The 21605-nt window shown below is 39.2% G+C and overlaps 2 protein-coding genes across 2 annotated transcripts in view; one reads left to right on the forward strand and one right to left on the reverse strand.

Moving 5' to 3' along the window:
* LOC115272534 (olfactory receptor 52L1-like) overlaps positions 1 to 644 on the forward strand; it is a 2789-nt gene extending 2145 nt beyond the window's left edge. The window contains exon 3 of the mRNA XM_029915579.1: positions 1 to 644. Coding sequence (XP_029771439.1) covers positions 1 to 644 — 644 coding nt within the window.
* A 20458-nt stretch (positions 645 to 21102) lies between these two features.
* LOC115272174 (olfactory receptor 688-like) overlaps positions 21103 to 21605 on the reverse strand; it is a 1209-nt gene continuing 706 nt past the window's right edge. The window contains exon 2 of the mRNA XM_029915232.1: positions 21103 to 21477. Within this exon, the coding sequence (XP_029771092.1) occupies positions 21103 to 21477 (375 nt within the window). The remainder of the gene's footprint in view (positions 21478 to 21605) is intronic.

The following is a 21605-nucleotide window of genomic DNA, read 5'->3' on the forward strand; positions in this document are numbered from 1 at the left end:
AAATGTTCTTCATCCATGCATTCTCTTCCATGGAGTCGGGGGTACTTGTGGCCATGGCTCTGGATCGCTATGTAGCCATTTGTCACCCTCTGCACCATTCCACCATCTTGCACCCAGGGATCATAGGGCGCATTGGAATGGCAGTGCTGGTCCGGGGGTTACTCCTCCTCCTCCCCTTCCCTATCCTGTTGCAGAGACTCATCTTCTGCCGGGCCACCATCATAGGCCATGCCTATTGTGAACATATGGCTGTGGTGAAACTTGCCTGCTCAGAAACCACAGTGAACCGAGCTTATGGGTTGGCAGTGGCCCTGCTGGTGGTTGGACTGGATGTCGTGGCCATTGGTATTTCCTATGCCTTCATCCTCCAGACAGTGCTGAAAGTACCAGGGGGTGAAGCCCGACTTAAGGCTTTTAGCACATGTGGGTCTCACATTTGTGTCATCCTGATCTTCTATGTTCCTGGAATATTCTCCTTCCTCACTCACCGCTTTGGGCACCATGTACCCCATCATGTTCATGTTCTTCTGGCCACACTCTACCTCCTTGTGCCACCTGCGCTCAATCCTATTGTCTATGGGGTGAAGACTCGGCAGATCCGCCAGCGAGTACTCAGGGTATTCTTCCTAAAAGGATGGATCTGAACACATCCTAGTATTCTTTTTTGAGACTTCTGTCAAAGACACTGCTATGAGTCCATGGCTGGTCTAGGCTATGTGGATAGAGACCATTGCAGAGTGAAGGGTCCTTCCAGTCCTGCTGTCTCAAGGCAAAGAACATCCCTGGGCACTTGGATTCATCACTTATTGGGTTACCTGGATAGCAAGATTTGTGATTATTTTCACCATCCATTTTTTACTCTTGATCCCAATGTATATCTACTCCTTGTGGTGAGGGACTTGGAGATAAGGACAAAAGATGATAGCTCTGGATATGCCATTTTTTCTCTCTTCACCCAGTGATTGTGGAACATCATCTAGTAAGGGAATGGGAAGTCTGAACCTTTGTCTGGTTTTAGTTTTAAAGTGTCATCAAACTTTCAAAAGGCTGGAGTTCTAGGGCACTGTTTTCCTTTGTAGTAAGAGAATGTCAAAGTCTTTGAGATGTACTATGTGAGAAAACACCTTTATTACAATATGTTACTCATTTGTTTAAAACAGACCTAAGTGGGACAGATACTGTAACAGGCTCTATAAATAATATGTTATGATCCTTGTTTTTATTTTTTATTTCATTAAAACAATTTTTTAAATGTTTATTTATTTTTGAGAGAGACAGAGTACAAATGGGGGAAGGGCAGAGAGAGAAGGAAACAGAGAATCTGAAGCAGGCTCCAGGCTGTAAGCACAGAGACAGATGTGGGGGCTGGAACTCACAAACTGCAAGATCATGACCCGATTTGAAGTTGGCGCTTAACTGTCTGAGCTATCCAGGTGTCCCAATCCCTATTTTTAAAATATAAATGTATATGTATATAGTGGATTTCTTTTTTAAAAAGATCTATTTATATTTTTTATTTATTATATTTTAATTAATTTATACTTTTTACTTAGGATAAAGAGGGAATAAGACCAAGTATTAAATATATGTATGTTTTATAAGTATTAATTTAACAGAACAAAAGTAACCATGTAATTATTACTAATAACTATAACATGTGCTAGAGGCTGGTGTGTGTAAAATTTTAATGTAATTATACATTATTATTACATTTATTAATAAATATAGAGCTACTTATGCCATTTGAAGGAAGAAATTTATTTTTCTGAAATGTGGATATGGAATTATGTCAATTAGACGCCCCCCCCCAACCTTACTAGTAACAGGAACTGGGTAATGCTTATAAGAGGATTGCCACAATTGGTGTATTGCATCCTGTTTTTTGGGTGTTGTCCTAAAATCTGGCTTAACCCTTTGTGTTCCTAAAAAGTAGCACATTTTGTTCAGTGCTGGAAGAAGCAAGTCACTGCTGCCTTGAGGTAGGATGCTCTGGTGTCAATGGACTCCATAGTGATCAAAAGAGGGGAATGGAGGAGTTAGTGTTCCAATTTCCCCTTTCTTGGTAAATTTCACTCCTAATAAATAGTTTTCAGTTTTCAGTTTCACACAAAGAGACTGAGTGTGCAGTCTTCCATTTGGTAGGCACACATGGGTGAATTAGGGAGGAGTTGTATGAGTTCTTATTGTAGGAACAAATACACATTCTCATCACGTTGGTTGTAGGACCAGGACTTGAACTCTGGTGAGTTGTCCTAAGGAAGCCCCAGCTGTGGTGAAGGTTGTATCCCCTTCACTGGAAAACAACCATGTTGGTTCTAGATGTACTTAGTTTTGGAAGGTTATCCAAGGTAGCAGTTTGTTTCTCCTCTAATTTATACTATTTGTGGATGCTTGAGATGTGGGTATGATGGTGGGGTCTGAAGAGCTTCTTGGATCACAAGATGGAAATGTGTGCTGAAGATGGCAGAGCCACACTGAGAAAGAGGCTGGATTCCTGACACTGTCTGGGCCCCCAACCCTGAATTAAACCTGAGATAGAAACTTGTTTAGTAGGTTAAACCCCATACTATATTTTGGGGAATATTTTTAAAAATAATGTTAATTTTTGAGAGAGAGAGGGACAGGAACAGAGACAGAGTGTGATTGGGGAAGGAGCATAGAGAGAGGGCGGCATGGGATCCAAAGCTCCAGACTTTCAATGGCCTGAGCTGTCAGCACAGGGGCCGACTTGGGGCTCAAACTCACAAGCCAAGAGATCATGACCTGAACTGAAGTTGGACGCTTAACCAACTGAGCCACCCAGCTGCCCCCAAATTCCAATAGGCTCTGTGCTGTCAGTGCAGCATCTCCCCACTCATGCTGTCTCTCTCTTTCAAATAAATAACTTTAAAAAAGAGGACATTTAAAATATTATTATATATATTATCAATGCTTTTTTTCCCACTTTCACTCTTATCTGCAATGGATTAGCTTTTCTGCTTGTTTAGCACCATCCTTCTTACAAGGCCAGTGTTCTTCAATTGTCTGTAGATTCTTTTATCAGACTATTCACTGATGAGACTTACTGGTTTAGGTAGGTGGTGGCATTTTCCTCAGAGGCTCTGAAGGTCACAGCTTATGATCCCTGGTTGTAAGACTCTGTAGGTCATTGTTCTGCAGTGTGCTAACAGGTAGAATTCCCCTCAGGTTCTTAAGAGGAAAATGAAAGGTGTACTGAGTTCCCTCTTTCTCTGCTGAAGTTGAGAAGCTTTTATACCTGGAACCAGAGAAGGTATAGTATACTATGCTGGTATGTGGAGCTACCTCTCCATACTTTTTGTCCATTTCTAGCTTGTACCCTACCTTGGAATTCACTTTGATTCTGTCTTGCCTTACCGAAATGACAGTGAGACTAATTCGCTCTGGAAACATGCTTGTAATCCAAAGCACTGATATTATCTATAATGGGATATAGATAGATAAAAGAGGAGATTTGTTATAGGATCTGGCTCATGTGGTTATGGAGGCTGATAAGTCTCACAGTCTGTCTGTAAGCAAGAGAACCAGGAAACCAGTGGTATAATTCACTCTGAATCTCAAGACCTGAGAAGCAGAAGAGTACTGGTGTCAATCCTAGTCTGAGGCTAGCAGCTGCTAGTGTAAGTTTGGGAGTCTGAAGACTCAGGATCCAGGTGCCCTGATGTCCAAATGCAAGGAAGAAATGGACATCTCAGCTCAAGATGGGAGGGAATTCCCCCTTTTTGTCATCTTGTGTTCTATTAAGGCTTTCAATAGATTGGTTCATGCTGGCCCACATTGGTGAGGGTGGGTCTCTGTACTCAATACACTGAACCAAATGCAAATCAATTCCAGAAACACCCTCACAGGTACACCCAGATGTAATGTTTTGCCAGCTATCTGGGCATTCCTTAGCCCAGGTAAGTTGACACATAAAACTAACCATCAGGTATATGAACTCCCAACACACTCCTTCCTTCCCCTCCCGAGGTTTGTGTTTTTTTCTCCAACAAATGAGATCTGTAAATGTAGACTGGACCTAGACTCTCTCTTTATGCTAATGATAGTATAATGAGAAAATAAACATATAAATGGAACAAGTAGGCATTAGCTGTCAAGGTTTACATTTTTAGTTGCTTCCAACTTGAAGGAAAATCTGAATAGTGTGTGAGAGCCTCTATCAGAAACAGAATATGAGAGCATGAAGGAATTAATTTATGTATAAAATATGAGTCCAACACTATTCTAAGTGGTATTTATATATTGATTCTTTTAATCTAATGAGAACCCTATTATGTAGGCATACTATTATTATTTCATTGTTAAATAAGGTAACAGACTCAGAGACATAAAGTGATATTTTTAAAGTAACAGCTTACACATGACTGTGCTGGGATATTTTAATATTTAATTTATTTTTTTAATTTGCATCTAAGTTATTTAGCATATAGTGCAACAATGATTTCAGGAGTAAATTCCTTAATGCCACATACCCAATTAATCCATCCCCCCTCCCACAACCCCTTCAGTAACCCTCTGTTTCTTCTCCGTATTTAAGAATCTCTTCTGTTTTGTCCCCCTCTCCATTCTTATATTATTTTTGCTTCCCTTCCCTTATGTTCATCTGTTTTGTATCTGAAAGTCCTCATTGAGTGAAGTCATATGATATTTGTCTTTCTCTGACTGATTAACTTCACTTTGCATAATACCTTCTAGTTCCATCCACGTAGTTGCAAGTGGCAAGATTTCATTCTTTTTGATTTCCGAGCAATACTCCATTATGTATGTATGCCACATCTTCTATATCCATTCATCCCTGGTGGACATTTGGGCTCTTCCAAACTTTGGCTATTGTTGATAGTGCTTCTATAAACATTGGGGTGCCTTTGCCCCTTCAACACAGCATATCTATATCCCTTGGACAAATACCTAGTAGTGCAATTGCTGGGTTGCAGCCTAGTTCTATTTTTAATTTTTTGAAGAACCTCCATACTGTTTTCCAGAGTGGTGGCACCAGTTTTCTATCCTACCAGAAATACAAAAGAGATCCTCCTTCCCTGCATCCTTGCCAACCTCTGTCATTGCTTGAGTTGTTTATGTTAGTCATTCTGCCAGGTGTAATGTGGTATCTCATTGTGGTTTTGATTGGATTTCCTTGATGAGTGATGTTGAGGAGTTTTTCATGCATTTGTTGCCCATCTGGATGTCTTCTTTGGAGAAGTGTCTATTCATGTCTTTTGCCCATTTCATCACTGGTTGTTTGGTTTTTTTGCATGTTGAGTTTGGTAAATTCTTTATAGAGTTTGGATACTAATCCTTTATGTGATATGTCATTTGCAAATATCTTCTCCCATTCCATTGGTTGCCTTTTAGTTTTACTGATTGTTTCCTTCGCTGTGCAGATTTTTTTTTTCCCAATGAGGTCCCAATAGTTCATTTTTACTTTTCTTTCCCTTGCCTCTGGAGATGTGTTGAGTAAGAAGTTGCAGCAGCCAATGTCAAAAAGGCTTTTGCCTGCTTACCTCTCAAGGATTTTGATGGATTTCTGAGTTACATTTAGGTCTTTCAGCCACTTTGAGTTTATTTTTGTGTATGATGCAAGAAGTGGTTCAGGTTCATTTTTCTGCATGTTGCTGTCCAGTTTTCCCAGCACGACTTGCTGAAGAGACTGTCTTTATTCCATTGGATATTCTTTCATGCTTTGTCAGTGATTAGCTGGCGATATGTTTCTTGGTCCATTTCTGGGTTCTCTATTCTGGCCCATTGATCTGAGTGTCTGTTTTGTGCCAGTACCATACTGTATTGATGATTACAGCTTTGTAATATAGCTTGAAGTCCAGGATTATGATGCCTCCAGCTTTGGTTTTCTTTTTCAAGATTGCTTTGGCTATTTGGGGTCTTTTCTGGGTCCATACAAATTTTAGGATTGTTTGTTTTGGCTCTGTGAAGAATGTTGGTGTTATTTTGATAGGTATTGCATTGAATATGTAGATTGCCTTGGATAGTATTGGTATCTTAACAATATTTGTTCTTCTTATCCAGGAGCATGGAATATTTTTCCATTTTTTTGTGTCTTCAATTTCTTTCATAAGATTTCTTTACTTTTCATTGTATAGATTTTTCACCTCTTTGGTTAGGTTTATTCATAGGTATTTTATGGTTTTGGTGCGATTGTAAATGGGATCGATTCCTTGATTTCTCCTTCTGTTGCTTCATTGTTGCAACAATGCATAGGAATGCAACTGATTTCTGTGCATTGATTTTATATCCTGCAACTTTGCTGAATTCATGGATCAGTTCTAGCAGTTTTTTGGTGGAATCTTTTGGGTTTTCCATATCATCATTTTCATGTCATCTATGAAGAGTGACAGTTTGTCCTCCTCCTGGCCAATTTGGATCCCTTTTATTTTTTTGTGTTGTCTGCTTGCTGAGGCTAAGATTTCCAATACTATGTTGAACAACAGCAGCTAGAGTGGACATCCTGTCTTCTTCCTGATGTTAAGGGGAAAGCTCTCAGTTTTTCACCATAGAGGATGATATTCGTGTTGTGTCTTATGTAGCTTTTATGATCTCAAGGTGTGTTCCTTCTATCCCTACTTTCTTGAGGGTGTTTATCAAGAAAGGATGCTGTGTTTTGTGAAAAGACTTTTCTGCATCTATTGAGAGGATCATGTGGTTCTTGTCCTTTCTTTTATTGATGTGATGAATCACATTGATTGTTTTGCAGATATTGAATCAGCCCTGCACTCCAGGTATAAATCCCACTTGGTTGCAGTAAATAATTTTTTAAATGTATTGTTGGATCTGGTTGGCTAATATCTTGTTGAGGATTTTTGCATCCATATTAATTAGGGAAATTGGTCTATGGTTTTTCTTTTTAGTGGGGTCTTTGGTTTTGGAATCAAGGTAATACTGACTTCATAGAAAGAGTTTGGAAGTTTTCCTTCCATTTCTATTTTTTGGAACAACTTCAAGAGGATAGGTTTTAGCTCCTCCTTAAATGTTTGGTAGCATTGCCCTGGGAAGCCATTGGCCCTGGACTCTTATGTTTTCGGAGATTTTTTTATTTCTAATTTGATTTCTTGACTGGTTATGGGTCTGTTCACATGTTCTATTTCTTCCTGTTTCAGATTTGGCAGTTTATATGTTTCTAGGAATTTGTCCATTTCTTCCAGATTGTCCATTTTATTGGCATAGAATTGCTTATAATATTCTCTTATTATTTGTATATCTGCTGTGTTGGTTGTGATCTCTCCTCTTTCATTCTTGATTTTATTTATTTGGGTCCTTTCCTTTTTCTTTTTGATCAAATTGGCTAGTGATTTATCAATTTTGTTAATTCTTCCACAAAAGCAGCTTCTGGCTTATTGATCTGTTCAATTCTTTTTATTTTTGTTTGTTTTTGATAGGATTCTTTCTGGTCTAATCTTTATTATTTCCTGTCTTCTGCTGGCTTTGAGTTTTGTTTGCTGTTCTTTTTCCTGCTCTTTAATGTGTAAGTTTGGTTGTGTATCCGAGACCTTTCTCCCTTCTTTAGGAAGGTTTGGATTACTATATACTTTCCTCTTCTGACCACCTTTGCTGCATCCCAAAGGTTTTGGGTTGTCATGTTATCCTTTTCCTTGGTTTCTATGTACTTTTTAATTTCCTCTTTAACCTCTTCATTAGCCCATTTATTCCTTAGTAGGATGTTCTTTAGTATCCAAGTATTTGTTACCTTTCCAAATTTTTTCTCATGATTGATTTCAATTTTCATAGCGTTATGGTCTGAAAATATGCAAGGTGTGATCTCAATCTTTTTGTACTTGTGGAGGGCTGATTTGCATTTTAGTATGTGATCTGTTCAGGAAATAGATCATTTGGAATGTAAATGTTTACAGCTGTTAGGTCTTCTTGGTGGATAGACCCCTTAATTTTGATATAATGCACTTCTTTAACTGTTACAGTCTTCATTTTAGAGTCTAGATTGTCTGATATAAGTATGGCTACTCTAGCTTTCTTTTGTCAACCATTAGCATGATAGATGGTTCTCCATCCCCTTCCTTTCAATCTGAAGGTGTCTTTAGGTGTAAAGTGGGTCTCTTGTAAACAGCATATAGGCAGATCTTGTTTTCTTGTCCATTCTTTACCCTATGTCTTTCGATTGGACCATTTAGTCCATTGATGCTTACAGTGAATATTGAAAGATACAAATTTATTGCTTCTCTTTCTTGTAGAGTTGGAGTTTCTGGTGGTGTTCTCTGGTACTTTCTAGTCTTTGTTGCTTTTGGTCTTTTTTTCTTTCTTCTTTTCTTTTTGTCTATTCTCCCCTCAGAGAGTCCCCCTTAAAATTTCTTGCAGGACTGGTTTAGTGTTCACTAACTCTGTTAATTTTTGTTTGTCTGGGAAATTTTTGATCTCTCCTATTTTGAATGACAGCCTTGCTGGATAAAGAATTCTTGGCTGCATATTTTTCTGATTCCGCACATTGAATATATCCTGTCACTCCTTTCTGGCCTGGCAAGTTTTTGTGGATAGGTCTGCTACAAACTGATCTGTCTTCCCTTAGGTTAAGGACTTTTTTTTCCCTTGATGCCTTCATGATTCTTTCCTTGCCTGAATATTTTGTGAATTTGACTATCATATGCCTTTTGATGGTCGTATTTTGTTCCATCTCATGGGAGTTCTCTGTCCTTCCTTGATTTTGACGTCTGTGTCTTTCCCCAGGTTATGAAAGTTTTCCACTAAGATTTGCTCACAAAACCCTTCTAGCCCTTTATCTCTCTCTTCATCTTTTGGGACCCCTTTGATACTGATGTTGTTCCTTTTTAATGAGTCACTGATTTTTCTTAATTCTTAAGTTGTGCTCATTCGCCTCAGTCAGCCTCTTTGTTTCTGCTTCATTGTTCTTCATTGTTCTCCAATGCTGCTCTGCCTCATCCATCCTTGCCACTGTGGCATCCATTTGAGATTGCAGCTCATTTATAGCTTTTTAAATTTCATCCTAACTTTTATCTACACATAAAGGGGTTCTAATCTGTTTTCCACCCCAGCTAGTATTCTTATTACCATGAGTCTAAATTCTGGTTCAGACATCTTGCTTGTATCTGTATTGATTAAGTCTCTGGCTGTCATTTTTTCCTGTTTTTTCTTTTGGGGTGAATTCCTTCATTTCATCATTTTGAAAGAAGAAAAGGAATTAATAGGGAAAATTTTTAAATTAAAAATTTAAAAACAACACACACACACATACACAAAAGCAAATAAATGATGCTAGATCCTAGGTGTGTTTTGGTCTGGGTGTTGAATGGTGCTTGGCAGGTTAGAGAAAAAAAGGGAAAAAGAAAACTGAAAAGAGAGAAAAAAGGGAAAACGTTTGAAAATTTAAAAAAAATGAATACAATAAAATAGAGTAAAATGAAATGATGGAAGTAAAATATAATTTGAAAATTTTGAAATAAAGTAAAATTATAGTAAAAACAGTAAAGGAAAATATTTTTAATATAAATTTAAAATAAAAATAAAATTTTCCTTTTCCTGTATTCAAGAAAAAGAAAAAGAAAAAGGAAAAAATTGGAATAAATGGACCAATGAAGACTGTAATGCGATTGAAATTACATCGTTTTTTCCTAGAAGTCAAACTATGAAGCACTTTATACTCCATAAAGTAAGCAGGCAGAGAGACTTGTGTTCCTCAAGAGCAAGGTTGGTCCAGTTGGGTGGGGCCTAGTGTAATGACTTCGTTCTCCACTAGGTGGCGCTGCTTAGCTTACTGGGGTGTATTGTAGCGGCTTATAGGTGTGTATGCACATGCGCGAGAGGAGTGACAATGGAGTCACCCAGCTACCGGGTTTCCAGTGTCGAACTCTGTTCTCCTGGATCAGCAATGGTGGTACCTCCCTCCTGAGTTTTATCTCAGATGCAGCTATGTTTTCCAACCGCTCACTTATGAAGAGCTGTGGCGTTGACCAGTTCTAACCTTCTGCGGGAGGGTCTCACCCAGGAATAGCTGGGTGCCGGCCACACCCAGGAACGTTCGCAGGACCATGCTGGTACTGATGCCCAGAAAGGGGCTAGGTGCCAGCCTACACCAGAAAAAGTTCACACGCTCATGTAGCAGCAGCGTTTCAGGTATTATGGAAAATCATAGCCTACTTCTGGCACCAGACATCACCCTAATGAATGTGTTCCAGCACCAGTGAATTTGGCTGGTCTCTGTGGTCTGCTGTGATGTTTGCCAGTGGGGGCACCGCACAACCTTTACCCAGAGTCCCTCCAGCAGGGGAACCACCTCTTCCATGTGGCCTGAGGACGCTCCGAACTTCACTCTGCTCCTGGGCATTCGCCTTTCCCACCAGAGCACTGGTAGGTATTGATTTTGGAGTTTCAGCTCCCCCTGTGATTCCCCTGTTTATAGAGTCTTAATGGAACTTAAACCCTCGCCTTTCTCATTTTTAGTTAGTTGCTTCAGCTCTTTCCACTTCTGCACTCTCTCTCCAGCTGCTTTTGGGAGGGTGCTGCTTTTCTCTACTCTCCTCCCCAGTTCGTCCTCTTTTCCCAAGCAAAAATAGCTCCCTGCCCTCCGCGGTGTCTCTCTCCCCCAGTTTACCTCTCTGCGCCATGTACCTGCTGAGTTCTGTGGTTCAGGTTGTGAAGATTGTTGTGTGAATTCTCAAATCAGTTTTCTAGATGTGCAGGATGGTTTAGTGTTGATCTGGCTGTTTTTCATGGAAGTGAGACACAAAAAACCTTCCATGCTGTTCCCCCATCTTGGCTCCTCCCTGTTCTGGGATTTTAATCCAGGTAGCCCATCCTACCGTCTTTTTTGTATCATAGCACCCTGCCCTTGATTCTATATGACATTGGTGGTAATTTGCATTATTGAACTATCACTCCATGCAGCATTTTACTGATGTTCCATTTTGTGCTGATAAGATTTTCCACAGGCTCATCAAATATGTGAGTAACCCAATTCTAGAATCTTATTCTGAGGGTCCCCTTCTAGTACCAATTACTGTATCATGCAGGGTATAAGCAGGAAACTACTAGAAAAGGGTTTAACTGAAAGCAGTTTAAAAAGGAAATATTTATAGATGTGTTACAAGGGTCAGGGTACCAAAAAGAAGAACCCAGGAGCTAGCCACTGCCACCCAGGAGTAAGGAGAGGGAGCAATATTACTCCAACCTGGGGGGCTGTGGAGCTGTGAAAGAAGGGCTTCTTACTAGGATCTCTGGCTAGAGAAAACCCCAACCATGTTTAGAACTGTATTAGACCAGTTGGGGGTAGGAATCAGTACCCCAGCTTCTCTCTCTTCCCATATTTGATATCCTGAAGGTGACTGCTGTTATCTGAACTGGAAGTCCAAGAGCCAGGTTGGGAAACAGAGCTGAAACAGGACATAGAGATCAGCATCCATGGGCACAGAGCAGAGCAAAGAAAGAGGAAATGGATTTGTGGCCACATAGAGAGTAAACAGCACACTAGGTTGACCAAACTGTTTGCCTTTTCTGTGGCTGGACCCAGAAGGTCAAGGAGAAAAAGAGCACACAATGAATCTAACTGGTTTTACTTTAACTTCTTTATCAGAAATCCACAAGGATATTCAACAATGTCTGCAACTAGAATGATTACCCAGTCAGAAATGTGGTCCTTAATACATTGAAGAGGTAGGAAGGAGTCAGATTATGTGTGACCTTGATTTCACTAATTAGGTAAACATGTTTTGAACCTACTACATTCTAAATACTGTATGTAACACCACATGAATGAGGACAAAATTGACATGGATCCAGTGGTCATGAAGCTAACTGTCCAGTTCATGTGTAGTATTGAATAGTCCATATTAAGAAAGTTAGCTATATTTTATGAACAATGGAAAGCTACTGAAACTATAATGTAATGTAATTAGTATAAAGGAATCTTGATGAGGGCAGGGACCTTAACTATTCACTTTTATCTCTGTGCACTAGCCTAGCACTGGACATATGGTTGATAATAAAAATTAGATATGTATATTACACCTGTGACATTATGTGTCAATTATACTTGAATAAAAAATACTTATACAATGATTAATTTTACATAGTATTAATTAGCGGCACGAATTCATGAAGATACCAAACAGCAGAGTTCAATACAGAATAATGTGAAAAGCAGGAAAAAGTATAGTTTTGTTAAATTCTGGAAAGTTTCAATATAAGATTTCAGGATGTTGAAAGTGGTGTAATCTTTAGGAGGATGGTCTGTCAAGTTGAGCGGACAGGGACAGATTTGAATTTCAAGTCAGTTTCAAATCCTGTTTTTCACATTGCAACTACAGGCACCCAGTAGCACTATACCATAAGGTGAGTTGAAGGTTCCCAAGAGACCCAGCTCATCAGCCCCAGGGTCCTAGACTCCTAAACTAGGACTGTTCCCAGATGGCTTGGAGAAGTGGGTGGTACAGTGTGAGGAGTTAACCTAGATCATGAAACTTGTAAAACTTTGACAGAGCCTCCTGCATACCTGACACTGTGACGACCAGGATTTGTTCGTTTGTTTGTTTGTTTTATTTTGCACATTCCACTGGCTGGTGAGCCCTACTGTCTGCAACGTGGCCATGTCAGAGATCTGCCCCAAATCTTTGCCCTCGTTCCCAGATGCAGCTCTTAACCCTTGCCTAGGTGGAGAGACGAATGGAAGGTAAAGAAAGGCAAGTGGAGAAATCCAAGGACAGTGAGGCAGATTCATAGACTGGGACAGAAGCCTGGGGAGGTGGACTGCCTCCACTGATCCCCACCCAGTGTCCTTATTGGTCGCTGGCTTACTTACTACTGCAGGAGGGGCCATGAAGATGCCCCCAGGCTTGTTCTTCCTTCTGGACTGCTTCCCCTCTCCTGGCTGTTGCTGCCTGTATTGTGCCCTTTGTTGCTCAGAGCAGATCTGTCCCTTTCCTACCAGGGGTTTGGGATATAAATCACAGCTGTGAAATCACTTTGTCTTGATCTGACTCCCTGGGCCTATCCCATGGCACTCCTCAGTGTCACCCAACTGCCCCTAAGGCAGGTTGTCTCACTCCAGGAGGAGGGACCCCGCCAGTGACTTTGGAGGCATGTGTTGGCCACTCTGGGAACCAACCTCATCCTAGGACATGGGGTCCCACAGGTGGACAGCTCTGCCACGTTGAATTGTTAGAAGAAAAAGTGTTTGTTCTTATCTAGGCTTGGTTTCCTCCCTACTCACTCTAGCAAGTAGTCAGTTCTGTTGTAACCGGACACAGGAGTTCTGAAAAATCACCATGCTATGTGAAACCCCACATGAGAAACGGCAGGATTTATGGAAAAATAGAGTAGTACTAAAAAATGTCAGTGACACATAAAAAAGAGAAAACTAGGATAAACCATAGCAAAGTCTGACACATGTTAAGAGGTTAAGAGAAATACAAATGCTGCAATGAACTCAGCACTATGTTGAGAAGGACATGAAGTTTGCTTGTGGACGTGGACAGAAGGGCTGCAGCCTGTGATTGTGGTGAAGTGATCAAAGGAGCTTTGTCTGAAATCAGAGAGAAAGTTGTAACATGAGGGAAGGTGGCTGGTGGGTGTTAGCAGTGTGTGTCTGTGTGCATGTGTGTGCGCGTGTGTGTGTGTGTGTGTATGTGGTGTATCCTGTGATGCTTACTCGCAGCTTTATGCAGTTCCTGCGTTTGGACTGCACAAAGGCAAATGAAATTCAGTTATCCTCAAGTTGCTTCATAGTGTATCACTGGTGTTGGCACATGTTTGTACATTCAAACCAAGGGACATAGCAGAGCTGACTGTATCCCCCTTTGTGTCAGTAGTCTTCCACTCTGCAGAATATTCCACCTCAATATTTGAAGATTCCAAGAACTAAGCACTTCAAAAAAAAACATTTCTACTGCACACACTTCTGCATGTATCTTTCCATGGCATTTCCCAGTCATACTTCTGTATCCTCAGGATCTGTCTTTCACTGACTCAGCTTCTTGTAAGAGCCATCTTTGTATATTGTCCTCACTTTCTCAACTTTTAAATCTGCAACCGTATAAAAATATGTCCTATGGCTGCATTGGAAATACTTTTGTTAATGACTTCTATACTGCCTAATTGAATAGGCATTGAATTAGAGAGAGTCCCAACAGGGAACAGCTGGCCCACTCAAATTAGAATAATCAGTGGGACGCCTGTGTGGCTTAGTCAGTTGAGTGTCCAAGTCTTGATTTTGTCTCAGGTCATGATCCCAGAGTCCTGAGATGGAGTCCTGTGCTAGACATGGAGTTTGCTTGGGATTCTCTCTCTCTCCCTCTGCCCTGCTTGTGCAAGCTCTCTCTTTCTCTTTTTTCTCTCTAAAATGAAAAATAAAAAACATAATAGAGAAGGATTTATGTACAAAGGAACTATTTATAAAAATGTTGTTATGCCCAGATCACAATATCGTCCCCCCAAAACCAGAGACCGCCAGGGAGACCGAGTCACGCATGCAAAAGCAAAGGGCTTTATTATGGGCTTAGGCTCGCCAGGGCCTGAACTCGGGCTCACAGACTTTACCAGCACAGTGGATCCATGCTGAGAACCCTGAACAAAGGTGGGGTGGGGCTTTTATGAGTTTGGGAGGGGGAGTTCCAGGAAATTGAGACACAGGTACCGTGATCCAATCATTATTGCATAACATAATTGGCAGTAACTTTAACCATACACATTGTCCAGAGTGTTCGTTACTTTTGGCGGGACCCAATCACAATATTTAGAGTATTAACCAATTACAGAGTGGACCCAGGACCCAGGACCCCCACATAGGGTGTAACTAGCCTTAAGCAATAAGTGATTATTTATAGCTTCTATTTCTAGGCCTGCCCTTAGGAATGTTAAGCATTTTAGCTGGCCGCTTCTGAGTGGGTGTTACTAGGGTGGTCCCTGGTTGAGCGATCTGTGCCCTTTTATTGTCTAATGATTCCGAGAAACCAACACTTAGGCCTCCAAGGTCAGAGGGGAAACTTGAAGCCTGTCATGGAGTCAGTTTGGTTCAGACCTGCATCCTTTCGATGTCAGCAGTAAAAAGTCCTAAGTGATAGTGCAATTATATTGGGTTAGTAACAGCACTTGTCACCAGCTTTAGATGTGAAGGGATGTCACTAGATTTTTGAGGTATGGAGTTGGCATAGAGAAGGTTACATTAAGAGGAGCTTTCTTTTATTATGTTGAATTTATTCTATCTCTTTAGGCATGCATTATGTTTGTGAGCTTTAAAAAAAAGTTGAGCAAGTGGTGAGCTGGGGCCAGGTGAAATAGGTTTAAGCCCTGGGGTGAGCAAGTGGAAAAGTGTTGGGGGATTTCAGTGGGAAGTTAATCAATGGGAATCAAAGTCAAGCACAGTGAATTATTTCTGGGCATTGCCAGTGTTTTTGTCTGTGATTAGGTCATCTGTGTTTGCTAATTGGTGCCCTTAGAGGTTAGACTGGTGCCCTCTACAGGGGTTGGGAGATGGGGTGTCAGCGCTTTCAATGTTTACATTTCAGGAGATAGTTCCCAGGTCCTTGAGAAAGACATTTCCTAGGTTGTAAAACTGGTCAGAGGTCAAGAAAAGTTTATATATATGTAAAGTATATATACTTTATATACAGTGAAAATCGGTAGATAAAGAATTTATAATTAGAAATTTGCTCAAACAAGTGTTTTAAGAAAACAGAGGCCAGGGGCCTGTACTCCAGAAAACCTTTCTAAAGTTTAGCCATCTTGGTCGTTGATTGTTGTTGTTTTTTTTCCTTCTAGCAGGCATTATCAGGATACTCTTGTATTTGACTGCTGTATCATGTTGTCTGGGAACTGTAGGGTGTCCTAATAGCTCACCTTATGCCTGAGCTTATGCCCTAAGCTTCATGGGGCATGACTGTTTATAGCCATGTGGGTCACTGTCCAGTTTTCTGACCCAATCTTTAATATTCTGGAGTACCCACCACTGTTTCTTGGCTTTTGGCCTACTTCTTTGCCCAGGAGTGTATGTGCTTGACTACTACTTCTATGTTACTCGTTTATTAGCAGCTGGATTTTCTCATGGCCCTCTGCTTCTTTTAGTATCAGACTTCTCTGAATCTGATCAACATTATTTCTGTAGCAGTTTTTTCCTGTGTACCTTTTTGGCTCCCATTGTTTTCCTTAATTTTGTAACAATAGTCTTTTGTCTTTTGGAGTTTCCTATTTTTTGTTTTGTAAATGACTCCATTTCCATTTGTTTGTATCATGTTATGGGTTGGCTTATTATTGAATATCTTGTCAGTATTGATAGGTTTTGGAATGGGAGAAGGAAGGTGCAGTGAGTGCTGTATTTGTCATGTTGATCCAAAGATCTTTGGAATTTATTTACTCTTTAGAATTTTTGAGATTTTCCTGGTAGTTTATTGTTTTATCAGTTCCTGAAAATAGTGCATGAAAAGAATATGATGTGTATTTTCTGTTTTTACTCGGTGTTAGCTATTTATAAAGGTTTGTGGAGGCTTCCTTTTCCATCTCTTCCTTCTTGTCTGGAGTTGAATGTGGAGGAGGGTGGTGATTGCTTTGAATGGCAGAGGAGAAAAGTAGAAAAAGCCTGGCCTTTTGTTGGTATAATAGAAGTGTCACAACAACTCTGAAACACCTGAATCAATTCTCTCCCTCCCTCCCTGTGTGTGTGTGTGTGTGTGTGTGTGTGTGTGTGTGTATGTGTGTGTCTGTGAGTGATGAGATAAATAAATCCAATTTGGCAAAGCCACTATAATCTAGCATGTCTTATACAGCTGAACACACCCCTAATTGGTAGTTGACTAATGTTAGGAAGGCACATGTTTCCTCTTTTTGATGTTTTGTGCCTTTTGCAGGCCAGTACCTTGTGTGACACTCCCGGATTCTGTTCACAGTTCACTCAATTTCCCGAGTAGAGGTGTCTTAATATTAGTGATTGATGTAAAGGAGAAAAAAATGGGCATGTAGGGCTCAGTCCCTTTCTCTCTTATTGTCTCTGTAACGTGTGTCTATGGCTCTCAGCCATGTGGTAACTCCAGTTGTAAAGGTTTAATGACTTCAGGGTCCTATGCTTCAGCAGTTTGGTAGAGTCAGTTTGTTAGCATTTGGTTAATTAACAGTATTTTGAAGCAGAGGACATAAAAAGCATTTAAAATTTATATTTAGATAAAATCCTCAACAAAATATTAGAAAACAGACTTCAATATATAAAAATGATTATATATTATAATCATGTGGGTTTTTTTCTAAAAAATGTATTTATTATTGGTTTCACATGTGAAAACCAATTTTTGTAACATTCAATGTCAATGGAATATAAACCCAAACCACATGATCATCTCAAGATGTAGAAAAAGCATTTGACAAAATTGAATACTCCTTCAAGATGAAGATACTTAAAAACTAGGAATAGAAGGGAACCCCTTTAACCTGATTAAACCCATCTATTAAAACCCCATGGCTAACATTACACTTGATGATGCGAGATTGGAGATTTTCTCTCTAAGATTGGGAATAAGGTAAAGAGGTCATTTCCCACCACTTCTATTCCACATCATACTGAAGTTCTAGCCAGGGCAGAGGCAAAAAAAACTAAAACTAGGACCAGTTTGTAAAGGAAGGAGTAAAACTATCTCTATTTACCGACAATATGACTTGTATGTAGAGGATCCTAAGGAATGTACCAAAAAACTATTATAACTAATACACAAGTTCAGCAATGTTTCAGGAAATAAGGTCATTTGTACATAAATTATTTGCATTTTTTATACTAGCAATGAACATAAGAAAACAATTTCATTTAACACCACAAATGATGAACTATTTAGGAGTAAATTTAACAAAAGGAGTGCAAAATGTGTACTCTGAAAAATACAAAGTGCGTTGGAGAAATTAAAGATAAACTAAATAAAGGGAAGGATATCTTGTGTTCATGGATGAGAAGAGATAATATCATTGAGAAGACAATATTCCTGAAATTGATCCACAGATTTGGTGAAGTCCCTATCAAAACTTCAACTGCCTTTTTGTCAGAAATGGACAAGTTCATCTTAAAATTCATATGGAAATTCAAGAGACTAAGAAGACCTAAACAATCTTAAAGAAAAAGAATTAAGTTGGAGGACTCACACTTCCAAAGTTACTGGACAGTTACAGTAATCAAAACAGCATGGTATTGATATGAGGATATACCTATAGTTCAATGGAATAGAACTGAGAATTCAGAAAATAACTCTCATACTTATGATTAATTGGTTTTTACAAAATTATGAAGTCATTTTAAAGGGAGGAATAGTCTTTGAACAAATGGTGCTGGGATAATTGGATATCCAGATGCAGAAGGATGAGTTGGATCCTTTCCTCACACATCATATGTAAAAGTTAAAATGGATCATAGGCTTAAATGTAAGAACTAAAACTATAAAACCCTTAGAAGATCATAGAGGAACAAATCTTTATGACATTGACATTAGGCAAAACCTAGGAGACCAAAAGCACAAGCAACAAAGACACTATATAAATTAGATATCATCAAAATTAAAAACACGTGTGCCTCAAAGAATACCATCAAGACATTAAAAAGACAACCCACAGAATAAGAGAACATATATGTAAATCATATCTCTGATAAGGAAATTTTATATAAAGTATTCAAAGAACTCTTACAACTCAATAATAAGAGGACCAACAACCCAGCTGAAAAATCCTGAAAAATCCAGTTTAAAAATGGACAAAGGACCTGAATGGACATTACCCTAAAGAAGGTATGCAATTGGCCAATATGCATGTGAACACATACATGCTCAATATCACTAGTTATCAGGAAGGGCAAATCAACACCACACTGGAATCCTACTTCACACCAATTAAGATGACTTAATCAAAAAGGTAGATATAGCTAATGAAATGGACTTTTTATTATAAAATGGTCTTAGATTTTTAGAATAGTGTTAGTTATGTAGGTGGTATAGAGAAATCCCATATATCCCACTCTCTGCTTCCCTGTTACTATTGATTTCCTTGGTATAGTGCATTTGTCACCTTTAATTAACAAATCTTGATACAATAGTCTTTAACTAAAGTACAGACATTATTAAAACTTAAAAAATTTTTACCTAATGCCTTTTTTATGTTCCAGGATTCCATCAGGACACCACATTGCATTTAGATGTCAGGTCTCCATACAATTTTTTTGCTTTGATACTTTTCTTATGATTAGACCAGAGTTGCATGTTTTTGGAGAAATACCAGAGAGGTAATTCTTATTCTCATCATATCATATCAAAGATACTTATTATGTACATGATTTATCATTATTGATGAAAATGTGATCACCTAGCTGACATAGGGTTTGTTGGGTTTCTTCATTTGTAAGCTTATCCTTTCTCCCATTTCCCATACTGTACTCTTGGGAGAGAAGTAAGGACCTATGCACCTAAGAAGTAAGGAATTATATGCCAGCTATTTGAGGATGGTGTATATACATAAATTAATTGGACATTTTTTTACATGGAAGATTTGTCTATTATCCTCCATTCATTTATTTATTAATTCATATATTTATATCAGTGTAGACTTACAGATATTTATTTTGTACATTGTATTTTAACCCCATACCAGGACTTCTGATGTGTAAAGAACTTAGAAGTCTTTACTCCTGTCCTTACAAGAAGAAAAATCAGGAAAAAAAAGGAATACTAATAACCTTTCTTGAATCCATTAGGGAATTGATTGTTGCATGGCAAAATGCATCCCCAAAATGTGGAGAGATAGGAAAACACAGAGAATCTGGTTACTTAGAGTAGAAGCTGCTAGAGTCACAAACTGGTAGGAAGACATCAAAGGTGGGGACTTTTTTTTTTCCCTCCTTGAAATGTCAGAGGATCTCAGGGACTTGGTCCAAACCTCATGTGGAAAGAGTAACAGCCTTTGACCCATCCATTAGTCCACTACTATTCATCAGTTGCCAGTGCCTTTGTTTTCAGTGTATGGAATCACAACAACAGGAAAGCACATGGTCCAATTCTGCCTTGACATTAGATGTAATAAAACTCTATCTAACTCACTCTGTCAACGGGAAGATGATTCAGTTCCTTGAGGGTTAATGTCCTAATGCTGTCACATTTGAGCTTCCAAATTTACTGCCACAAGTTAGGCTTCTCTTTGCAAAGTCTGCTATAATGCCATGTCATTGGGTCAGGAATGTCATATCCACATATCTTAGAGCCAACCTTCCACCCTTATCGATCTATACTCTGGAACTGAAATAAATTAAGAAGAAATTAGACCAACGTCCCTTCTTTTTGTTTCCAAACATATACCATTTCTTTTACAGGAAAAAGTTCTTTTAGAAATTTTTGGTGTCCGTTATACTTCCAGTGAAGCATTGGACATCATTGGGATTTTCTGAATTCATTAGAGAAATCCAAGTAATGTTGAATGTTAACAAAATGTGGTTGGATTATTCCTCTTTAGGCTCTGATGCAAATAAACTCAAAAGTTGGTAAAAAAAAAACTTTATAAAGTAACAAAATAATTACTTTCAAAGTCTTGATCTACATCCTCATAACTAACAGGTGTCTTTTAGAGTGACTATGCAGGATTTAAAATGTTCTTTGTTTACTATTTGACGGGAAAATTGCTGCCAACTTTTAAGTGAGATTTCTTTCATTAAAAAGCAAGAGATTTATCATTTCACTTGGATATCATTCCTTTTTAATGTCCTCTTGATTTATGTTTTTAAAAGTTAGTAGCAAGATTGAATATAGAGAAAAAGGTTAAGGGTTAAGAACAGAGATTCTGGAGCCTGAATACTTGGGTTCTAAGCTCTCTCTGCAACTTTCTTCCTTTTTACCTTGGCTAAATTTCTCAACTTTTTTTGACTCACCTGCAGAATGTGTGAATAATAATTGTTTCTTATTTCACAGCATTGTTATGCAATTATATTGAGTATTTGTGAAATGCTTAGAACAGTGTCTGGCACATAGTATATTCTGTAGAAAACAAGTGAATTAATTTGAATCAGTATTCCTAGCAACTGGGAGACATGGAATTTTAACCCAGGGCTGTTGTGCTCAAAGCCTGTGGTCTTTCTGTAATACCAATTGTAAAATTTTGCCCTTGAAAGTTGGCTCACTTCCTGGGCACATTCTCACCCAAACCAAGCACCCTCTGAAAGCCCACTCTTAGCTCCTGGGTCCGGAGAGCATATACCATGGGGTTAAAGGCTGGGGGCATAACATTATGCAGCACATTGAAGAGAACAGGGATAAAGGGGACCTTCCTTCCTGCCAGGTGGGTGATGGACAGCACAATAACGGCTGTGTAGAAAAAGACAATGAGGATGAGATGGGAGCTGCAGGTACTCAGGGCCTTCGATGTTGCTTCAGCAGAGTTCAGCCTCAGCACTGAGTGAATAATCAAAGCATAGGAAGCAAAGACCAGAACCATGTCACCCCCGGTAATAAACCATGCAATGGCCAAATGGTAAAATCTGTTAATAGTGATGTCATCACAGGCCAGACTAGTGACCCCCAAATTAGAGCACAGACAGTGGTCAATTTCATTTCTGGAACAGTAGTATCGCTGGGCAGCCAGTATGGGCAGTGGGATGGTCAACAGGCCATTTCTGAGCA

Source organism: Suricata suricatta, chromosome 11 (genome assembly GCF_006229205.1).
Source record: "Suricata suricatta isolate VVHF042 chromosome 11, meerkat_22Aug2017_6uvM2_HiC, whole genome shotgun sequence".
Classification (NCBI taxonomy): domain Eukaryota; kingdom Metazoa; phylum Chordata; class Mammalia; order Carnivora; family Herpestidae; genus Suricata; species Suricata suricatta.